General features: G+C 45.8%; 1 protein-coding gene across 1 annotated transcript in view; it reads right to left on the bottom strand.

The window, feature by feature from the left end:
• Window positions 1-10,718, bottom strand: part of NHLRC2 (NHL repeat containing 2) — a 61,666-nt gene extending 50,948 nt beyond the window's left edge. The window contains exons 1-2 of the mRNA XM_055119223.1: window positions 10,402-10,718; window positions 7,181-7,333 (exon numbers count right to left, since the gene is read on the bottom strand). Coding sequence (XP_054975198.1) covers window positions 7,181-7,333; window positions 10,402-10,579 — 331 coding nt within the window. The 5' untranslated portion in view covers window positions 10,580-10,718. The remainder of the gene's footprint in view (window positions 1-7,180; window positions 7,334-10,401) is intronic.
• Window positions 10,719-10,769: the final 51 nt, after the last annotated feature.

Below are 10,769 nucleotides of genomic sequence, written 5' to 3' on the forward strand. Positions count from 1 at the left end.
ACCTAAAAATATACATAGAAACAAATCTACCTGTACTACAAATAATGAACAGAACTTCATGAGGGTAGGTAAAAGTAGTTTAAGCCCATTTTTTAATTAAGAACACTTAGAAGAACCCAGTAGCTTTGGGTTCCTCAAAACTGTCTCCAATACTCAGGGGCCAGAACCATAGTACAGCAAAGAAGGTGCCTGCTTTGCACGAGGCTGACCCAGGTTTGATTCCTGGCATCCCATATGGTCCCCCATGAACTACCAGGAGTAATTCCTGAGTGCAGAGCTAGAGCATCACTGGGTCTGGAAAAAAAAAAAAAGAAGAAGACAACTCCAATTGTCAAAACATGCATCATACACTACATGAAAATGTTGGCACTAACAGGAGTTTTTCAATACTTGGAAGAAGTGATGCTGATGGGGAAACCGGAACCACGTGAAGGTATTAACACACAGAGAGACCGGGAAGGGAATCCTGGGAGAGAATACCACAGCAGGGGAGACAAGATGGGAGAGACTGAGAAGGCCAAGAGACAGAGAAACAAGGGGTGCATTCAACAAAATGAGAATGGATTCCAGAGAGTGTCAGCAGGGAAGGCACAGAAAGGATTCACGTCTTCATCCTTCATGGCAAGGGTGATACCAAACATGAGAAACAAGCCTCAGAGAGATTTCAAACTACACTCGGGGCCTTCCCCTGCAAAACCCGCCCTCCCTACAGACTCCTGTCAAGGAAGGACAATGTCCCCACTAGACATAAGACAATGAGTAATTCCAGATTAATACTTACAATAATGTATCATATCATTTGTCTGAGCCAGAAAACTCTGTAATAAGGAACCTGCCTCTTCTCATTATCGGCACTTATGTCATCCGTGACTAGATCAGTAAGTGCTGCTGACCTGTGACTAGTTCAAGCTATCAATACATCCCGCAAAGAGCACAAAAACTTCCTCATTCCTTGTCTCTGACATCCATTCTTAACCACCACATTCATTTTTACCGAGAACTTGGATTAATGTTTAAAAACACACAAATCTCGGGCCAAAGAGACAGTACAGCAGGTGAGGAAGCCACCTCCCAGGCGGCTACTGACCCCAGCTCGACCCTTGACCCTTCCTAGTACCACAAGTGGTTTCCCCAAGTCCTGCCAGGAGGGAGCCCTGCGTGTTTCCAGACGTGGGCCAAAACGGAGAAAGAAAAGGAGAAATCGTCAACCTGACCAGGTCACCATCAATCTTGCAGAAAAGCAGCCATCTGGATTTCACTGCGCCTCTTATAAAAACTAAATCTCGTCTCTCCAGCAACTTCTCCCCCCCCTCCAGCCTCCCTTCAACTCCCCTGAGCATGACAGTTCCTCTTCTTTCAAGGCCCTCCCGGTGGTTCCTCGGGGCAAAGTTCTCACTGTTCTCATCCAGTAAAATTACCCTTGTCTTTCAGGTCTCAAGCTCAATTTTTCCTTTTAAGAAAGCTTGGGCCAGAAAGATTTGCCTTGCGCTGGCCCTGGTTTGATCCCCAGCATCACTAGGGACCAGTCCTGGCACCACAAAAGAAACAGCCCCTGAGTATTACTGGATGTGGATGTGAAACCCAACCCAAAAATAAAAGTAGTTCATCCAGGTTGAACATCATTGTTTTGACAATTTTCTGGGAATTGACAATTTTAAAGGAAGTAATTTTCCTTCTTAGCACTAATCAGAAATAACAAAATTATTTTTGTTATTATTTCATTAGAAGCCTTCCCCCTATAAGATTATTAATTCCTATTAATTAATTTAGGAGAATATAAGCTTTCGTGTTCATTAGCACAGTCCGTGGTATGATAGGAAATAAATGGGTAAGATAATGAAGAAGCTACCTGTACAGGATCTAAACTATATCCAGATCATCGAAATCAATGTACACACAAACACCTCTGCCTCCCATTTTTGTGTCAGGAACGTTGGAGAGATTTTCCTACAATGTTCTAGAAAACAGAATCTCATTAGGGTTGGGGGAAGCTCCAAGGGCTGGAGAATATGTAGAACACAGACAGGTCCCGGCTCATCACCAGAACCGACAGTATCCCTGGCACTGGGGGGTCTAGCCCTAGGGGTCCCGAGCACCACTACCAAAAAAATACTCTCACTAATCTGTACTTCTGCCAATCGAAATTCATTACTACCTGGCCAGAAGTCACAGTTTTAGTTACAGCACTATGAAAAAAAGATTTGGATGAAACTAATATTAAGATTGAAGCTTTAAAATAATGAATTTGGGACTGATGACATGACTGCTGAATTCTCCTAGGTCTTCGGGTTGAAATCTCGGGGGCCTTCTTGAGATGGGGTGGCCTAGGGTCCCAACCACTCCTGGCATCCTCTGATACAAGCACCTGGCTTCACAGCTCCACGACTCATCTCAAAGAGATGCCAAGCTGCTGAATCGCCCAGTTCCGGGGACCCTGCAGTGCGCCACGCCTCCTAATTTCACAGCACTAACAGCCCGGCTGGAGCACTGCTAATGAGATGGGAACATTGCGTAGAAACCCACTAAGCTCAAGGAGTAAAAAAAAAAACGCTAACACAGAAGGCTCAATTAGTGCCTAACAGCTCAGTAAATCCGCAGACAATAACTTTAGTAACACCACTGTGAGATATATGCTGTAAAAGGTAATACAAATTATCTTGTGCCTGCTAGTGGGGGCAGGGGGGACAAGGGAGTGGGGGGGAACAGGATTTGGTAGAGAGGAAGGTCACACCCACCGGTGGTGGGACTGGTGCTGGAATGTTCAATACCTGAAACAACCATATCATGAACAACTTTGTACATTGAGTGTTTTAAGTAAGTTTCAAACACAAAAAAATAAATAATAAATGAATGAACTTGTTGCTCAGAAATAATTACTGAAACTATGAATTACAAATTGAAATGGGTCTATGAAATCACTTTACTTTAGTCAGGGGGAGCCACCCGAGGGGTGCTGAGAGGCCCAGGTATCCTGCCTGTGGGTCAGTCAGTGCATATGCCTGAGGATACCTCAAGCCTCGGGTCCTCAGCGGTGAGCGACTCCCTGGGCCTCCTGGAAGGGCTGGGGGCCTCCAGGAAAGGCCTGAGAGGGCCATTCCGGTGGGAGGGAATGCATCCAGGCCCATGGCGAGAGAACAGCAGAACCCAGCAAGTCAAGCCAGCTGGGGAGGCAGAGACAAGGAAGGGAGAAGATGCTGGGAAGGTTTCAGATTTTGTACCAAGAACAGAAATAAGAAAGGACCAAAATCACTGAACAGTACACTGGACACCAGAGGTAAGTCAGAAATCCTTCTCATTTCAAAAAATTGCCATTACCCTGTATCCGGACTGGAGCGATAGCACAGAGGGTAGGGTATTTGCCTTGCACGTGGCCAACCCAGGTTTGATTCCTCCGTCCCTCTTGGAGAGCCGGGCAAGCTCCCACCCGCCCGCACGGCAGAGCCTGGCAAGCTCCCCGTAGCGTATTTGATATACCAAAAGCAGTAACAACAAGTCTCACAATGGACATGTTACTGGTGCCCTCCAGAGCAAATCGATGAGCAACGGGAAGGTAGTGCTACGACAGTGCTACAGTGCCACCCTGTATCCACATTAAACACCCAAAAAGTTTGCCATAAAATGACCAACTTTTAAAAACCGAGTAAGGACATGGATTAATACACTCAGAGAACACTAGCCAAAAGAAAACACATGAGTGGAGTTACTAACTCGGTGGGGCTGACTGCTGCGCATCCAGGCCAGGATCATGGCAGCCTGTGGCACCTGCCGGCCTGAACCAGGCACATCCTGCTTTGCAAGGAACCACGCATGTGAGGCCCCAGGTGACACTGCATGCTGGACTTCCTTTGGCGCTGAGGGAATCTGGTCCCTGATGCCAGGAAGAAGCTCCCAGTCCAAACCCTGGCCACTGAGTCTCTATTGAGCTTTCCTGGGGGCAAGAATTCAGATGTGTTGCCGTTGCTCCCTCCTCGTGGGGGAAAGTTGAGCAGCTGTGGGCGCCAGCGGTGGATGCAACCGGGCCCGGGACGCCTGTGTGTCTTTGCCCTGCCGACTCCGGCCGCTTCGTACTCCCTGCCTCTATGGAGCACGTCACAGTCCCGAAAGAACTCTACTCTGAATCCTGCGAGTCCTCCTAAGGAATTCACCACCCTGGGGAGAGCTGCGGGAACCCTCGCACACAGCAAAATCACATACTGGTTCATTTACCAGCTTATTTTCACTATGAATTCCACATACTTTCTGATCACTCTTAATAAGGTATGAAACAGAAAACTAGCGTATCATACATAACGGGAATTCTGGCATTTACTCAGTAGTATTAGAGCATTTAGATTTATGAAATCCTCATTTAAACACACATTAATGAATATATATCTCACGATCACGGTTTAAAAATATCCCAAGTTTTCCTAATAGATGTTTTCTTTTGAAACAACTGCTTTTTAAAAATCTGAGCATGACCAAAGTAACAGTACAGGTGGCAGGGAGCTTGCTTTGCATGCGGCTGACCGGGGTTCGATACCCAGCATCACATACGGTTTCCCAATCCCCATTAGAAATGATCCCTGGGCACAGAGCCAAGTGGAAACCCTGAGCACAGCCAGATGCGGCCTTCAAACCAAGAATAATTAAAATTTGAGTATAAAACATATTAACACATCTAGCAAAAAGAGGTTAAAATTTTAGAAACAGAAAAGGAAAAGAACGCACTAAGGTATCTGTCAAATCAACATAAATGTACACACGTTAACCTAGGAGCACGGGCACTTGCTTTTAAAATGACTCTCGGGCCATTTGTTACTATTACCTTGTTACTTTCTGCTTTAGACTCTGGCATTTAAATTTCTCTTAAGCTACTGTACAGGAAAGCATGACTTGTCACCATTACAAATTCGGCTTTCAAATCTGTTTTGCCGAGGAAAGAAAGTGAGTTTGAAACTGGGTCTCTTTCAGGGTGCTTTTGAATTAATAAGCACTTTCTCACTCAGCCAACAATTCTGGCTTACTGATAAAATGAACTGAATATTCCATGGAATTTTAAACAGGCTGCCGAATGTCACTTCAAGAATGCAAATCGCACGGTTGCAAGCATGTTCGGAAACATGTCAGGCAGTAAGCAGACAACATGAGAGCAAATTAATTTAGTGACAGCTTACTGACCTTCTTCGAGACTATCTTGGGGTATGCCTGCTTTGGGGAACAGCACTTGAACCTATCTTCTAAGCAATATAAAAATCTATTATTTCTAAGTTATCTGCATTTTCAAATAGCAGCATACTGTCCAGAAAAATGTTTCTTAGAAATTACAACACTGAATCCTCTTACAAGGCATTTTACCTGTCACAAGTCTATCTGTATGTGAAAATAGGTTTGTTTGGTTTTTTTTTGGGTCACAATGTATTTATATTAAAAACACAGCCAATAAACTGGTAAAGAGATTATAAGGGGTCTAAGAAACCATAAAATTTGCTTTCAGTGTAATAGTCATCAATCATATTATCCAAATTTCATCTTTTATTTATTTTTGTTCTGTTTTGGTTTGGGGACGACACAAGGCAATGCTCCAGAATTTCTCTTGGCTCTGCACCCAGGAACCACACTGAGTGGTGCTCAAGAAACTATATGCCAGGTATCAAACCCAAGTCTGCTGTGTGCAAGGCAAGTGCCCTACCCACTGTACTACCTCTCCGGCCCCCAGATTTCATCTTTTAGAATAGGTAACTTTAGGATTCTTTTTCCTTCTTCAAAAATTTACCTTTGGGAGTGGGGTGCGGGGTGCCCAGGCCAGAGGGCACAGGATCATGTGGGAATAGGAGTGGCCCCAGGGATGAAGAAGACCTCTCACTGGCCTCTGTCTAGCAGGACGGATTGAACCCCAGGCCCAGTAAAGCACCAAATTGTCTGCAAGCTCCCAACCCCAGGGTTCCTAACTCAGTCTGTAATACTTTTGGGGGGGCTACACCTGGAACTGCTCAGGGGTTACTCCTGGCTCTGTACTCGGGGATCACTCCGGGTGGGCTCTGGGGCCATTGGGGATGCTGGGGATTGAACCTGAATCAGTCACGTGCATAGCAAGCACCCTCCCCAGTGTACTATCTCTCCCCCCCCCCCCCCGCCACAGCGCTTTTCTAAATAACATATATTATTATTTCATTCTTCTACTAAACTAAAACCAACCTAAAACATTACTATTTTCAATGGAAGGAAAAAAGTCAAAAAAGAGTAAGAATTTTATGTGAAGTCCTTTACAGTGAGGGTCAGACCTCACCTACCTAAAGTCCTTTCCTGTCACTTTTCTGAGGAGTGCTTCACCGTTCCCAAGAGACCTACTTTGCCTCACGCGCCTGCTTCTACCCGTTGCTTCTTCCGTCACCACCCACACCTCTCCCCCATTTTCACTTTCAGCCACAATGATGATTTTCCAAGTTCCTTTTCTGAGGAACGTTTTCCTTGAACTTTCCTCAGGTTCCATATGCTTTTTCATTGGACTGTATCACAGACCTCCTAAGCCCTTAGCAGAATGACCTGCACGCAGGCATGGAGTATTTACTATTGAACAAACTTAGGTCATATCAGGTATGCTTAAAGAGAGATCATAAAGGAGCCAGGGAGACAGTGCAAGGGTAATTGTACTTGCATGCAGCAGCCTCTGGTTCAATCCCAGCACCCCATAGGGTCCCCTCTGTATCACCAAGAGTGACTCTTGAGCACAGAGCCAGGTGAATGCTTGAATACCATTGCGCGTAGCCCCCAAACCAAAAAACAAAGAGTTGATCATGAAAAAAAGCAACTTATGTCCTTATTCTCAAAGAACTATAGACAAAATGTTGGTGCTTGGGGCAAGGGAGATACTATATGGAATAAGGTGCTGCCTTGCCTGCAGCTGACCTCAGTTCTATCGCCAGCACTGCCAATAATTATCCCTGAGCATAACTATGTGTGGCACCACAGCAACTCCAACAAAAATAAGACAAAACAAAACAAAATCCAGAAATATAAGGAATGTTGGTTCTTAAGGAATCGTCATCAAAGTTAACTTCTTATGCAAAGTGGAATTAGAGATTACTTTTAGAATCACTGAAGTCTTGCCAAGTGTTCATTCTCCAATGAGCAAAGGAATCAGCTGCATTTCCAAAGCCTTTTTGCGCAGTCTGTTAGGAATAGATTAAATGACTGATACCTGTATCAGAATACATCTTTTCTAACGCGTGGAGATCAGGCAACAGGTGAATACAGTTTATGCAGCAGTAGGTGAAGAAGTCAAGCACGACCACTTTTCCACATAAATGCTTGTAGACAGAAATGGGCTCTTCCGTATTCAGCCATTCTAAACCTGAAATTACACAAAAACCTATGAGCACGATCAAAGAAAGAAACAAAAAAGAAAATTTATCTAAAACTTTCCAGTAAAAAGTGGCCACTGTTATTCTTACAGAAGGTATAGGGAACGGACAGGAAAGTGCTTTTAAAAGGTACCCTGCAAACAGAAAAGTCTACCAAACTTCCAGAAATTCTGATCTGCATGCAAAAGAAAGGAAAATCAACACAAAATCAAAAACAAAAGGAAATGTCAATTATTAAAAGGCCTGAAGTACATAATTAGGCATAAAGCCACTGAGAAAAGAAGTGGATTTACAAGGGAAAAAAAAAAGATAATGAAGAGAAATTAAAAATGTCTCAGCCAATTTCGCAATTTCACAAGAAAAAGAGCTAAACAGCAAAGTTAGGCAAAATGGCTAAATTATATACTGGAAGTAATATTATAATTAGTATTCTCTTCCCTTAAAGAATAAAATATTAGTATCTCATTAATCTGTATCACTGTATATCAAAATGTGTAACAACTTGACCATAAGTTACAATTTTTAACTATTACATTAGAAAGAAAGATTTTCTTTTCTTTCTTTTTATTTCCCCTGGGTGGGCCACACCCACTGGTGCTCAGTACTTACTCTTGATTCTGTGCTCAGAGATCACTCCTGGAAGGGCTCTGAGGACCCTATGTGGTGCTGGGGGATCCAACACTGGTGTAAATGCAAGGCAAGTGCCTTCCCTGCCACACTCTCTCTCCTGCCCCAAAGAAAGGTTTCTTAAACTGAATAATAAAGTACTCCTCAGCACAATCTGCTCTGACTTGCTTTCACCCCAACTCAGGATGAAATTCCCTTCTTTTACTTGCTGGGGTTCTCTCATACCCCTCATTCTCTTAAATAAAAGTACTGGAGTATAACACCTGGAAGATAATTCATCGCTTGCAGGTAAATATAGTTATTAAACTACTAATTATGTTTTGGAGCAGGTATTTTGAAATACCTTATAGACACAGAAAACAAAAGTTGGTTGGAACAAGGGAGTTACAATAGCTTATGACGAAAACTGCAGCAAAAGCTATACAATCAGTAAAGAGTTAATTTTAAGCCACATATAGTGATTATATAAAACTTATATAAGTTTTGCATATTTTTGCAAATATCTTATGCATATTTCATAATTGTAATGTATGTCTGAATCAGTCTTCTAATTTATTTTCAGTAGTCAAGAGTAACTGAAATAGTGATAGGAGAATAACAGAGAAAGTACAGTAACATCTCAATTGCTACAAGGTCCTACAAGAAAAGTAAATTTTATAATAATAATTACGGCCAGAATTTTAATTACTTATTAGTTTGGGGGCCTCACCCAGCGGTGCTCAGGATACACTACTGACTCAGCTCAGAGATCACTCCTGGTGGTGCTCTCAAGGACCATATGGGATGCTAAGGATCAAAACTGGGTTTGCAGTATGCAAGGCAAATGCCCCACAGGTTCTAACTAATGCTCCAACCCAGCTGTAACATTTAGTGAATTCACTTATGAGCCAAGAACCTTGTATGTACAATAACCCTGAAAAATAAATACTGTTTCCATTTTATAACTGAGAACAGTAAGGTTTGGAGAATTAACTTGCTCAAGCCATGCAACTAACAAATGGGAAAACTGACTTAATCCTAAATGTCTCTGACTTTACTCATTCATTACACCATTCCCCCCATAAGCTTGTATTTCCTCTAGGAAATGAACACAACACAGTTTTTGTGATAGTTACATTTACAATCCCTTGGTTACAGTCTACTGATATACCAAGAGAAATGAATCTCTAGCGTTCTGTCCTTAATAATCAGGTCTAGCTGAAAAAAAAATGAGTATCTCAAGTACTAAAACTATTTTATTTTTCTTATAGGCCACAGAGGTCAATCCTCTTGGTGATAAAATACAATCACCGTAAATACAAACAGAACAAGAAAACAAGAAACTCCGTTCTAAAAGTGGCCATATAACTTCTTACAAAGTTAGTATTGATGCACTTTTCTCTGTAACTGCTTCGTTTCTTTTGCTCATGCACTCAATTCTTTTGCAAGAATCCCAGTCTATCAAAGCAGCTCAAGAGATTTAAAAAAAAAAAAAAAAGCCCCTTTCAAGGCAGGAGGAGCAAAAGGCTGGAAAGATACACCAAGCTCTGATGTCAGGGTTGAGGTTCTGATATCCCTTCCCTGGAGACACTGAGCCGGGGCCCCATCCAACCAATCAACTACACGCGTGGTTTCAGTGTCCTGCCAGGACTGATGCCAACACCACGGGGCAAAACAATGCCAGTCTCAACCAAACAAGGTGAAGTGGTCTCATTTATCACAGCAAGAAGATGTGCTTCACAAACACCACAAATAGCACAGGGACTATCCGTCCCCTCGTGGTTCCAGGCGATCCCAGCGCCGGAATTCAAACTCTAGAGAGGGAACCTCCAGGATCCTGGAGTTTACAATGGCCAGGGGCAGGACTTGGGATGGAAGAAGAGACGGGACAAAGTCAAAGTGCAGGCCAACGTGGGGCTCGCTTAGATCTGACTCGGGCCAAAGTCTTCACCTCCGGGGCAAAGGAGCGGGGAGGGGTGGGGGGTGGGGGGAATAGATCAGTTTCCTCTTCTGTAAAACTGGACCAGAAAAAGAAAAAAAAAACCGCTTCCGGGAGCTGCAGACCCGGTGACACCGGGCCAATCCCCCCCCCCCCCCCCCGGGAGCGTTGAGAACCGCATCTCAAAAGCGATGGGTCCGTGTGGGCCGAGACGCGCCCGGGAAGGACGCGGGGGCCTCCCCACGCTCCGAGCACCGCGGAGGCGAGGACCCTTCCGGCGTGGCCATAAAGGGCCAGTCCCCAGTTCCTGGAATGTCAGCGTCGCGCGCACACGCCCTGCACGGCTGGGGACGCAGAGAGCCCGGCGCGTAGGTGTCCCCCGCGCGCGCGCACACACACTGCCCCCCCACGAACACCGCCCAGCAGGAGAGCCCGAGTCCGCGGGGCGTCCGGCGGGGGCGCGGGGCAGGGGAGGGCCCGGGAGGGGTCCCCACCCCGCGGCCGGCCCCTCACCTTCCGGAAACTCGGGCAGGGCCAGGTCCTGCTCCCAGCCGTCCACCTTCTGCAGGTACTGGTAGACCAGGCGGTCCTGCTCGTCCTGCGTGACGGCGTCGAGCAGCGCGTACTCCAGCGAGGTCTGCGCGGGGAGCAGGCCCGCCAGGCTGCGGCTACGCGCGCCGCCCGCCGCCATGTCCCCCGGCGTCCGGTCCCCCGGGCCGCGCCCTCCCCGCGCACGCCGCCGCCGCCGCCCCCTGCGCCCCCCGCGCCCCGGGAAGCGGGCATGCACACGCCCGCCTGCAAACGCTCCCCGCGCGGGCGCGCGTCCTGCCAGCCCCGGGGCCGCGGCCACCCCGCCCCTCCGCGGGCCGGCGCCGCGCCCA

This window comes from Sorex araneus, chromosome 11 (genome assembly GCF_027595985.1).
Source record: "Sorex araneus isolate mSorAra2 chromosome 11, mSorAra2.pri, whole genome shotgun sequence".
Classification (NCBI taxonomy): domain Eukaryota; kingdom Metazoa; phylum Chordata; class Mammalia; order Eulipotyphla; family Soricidae; genus Sorex; species Sorex araneus.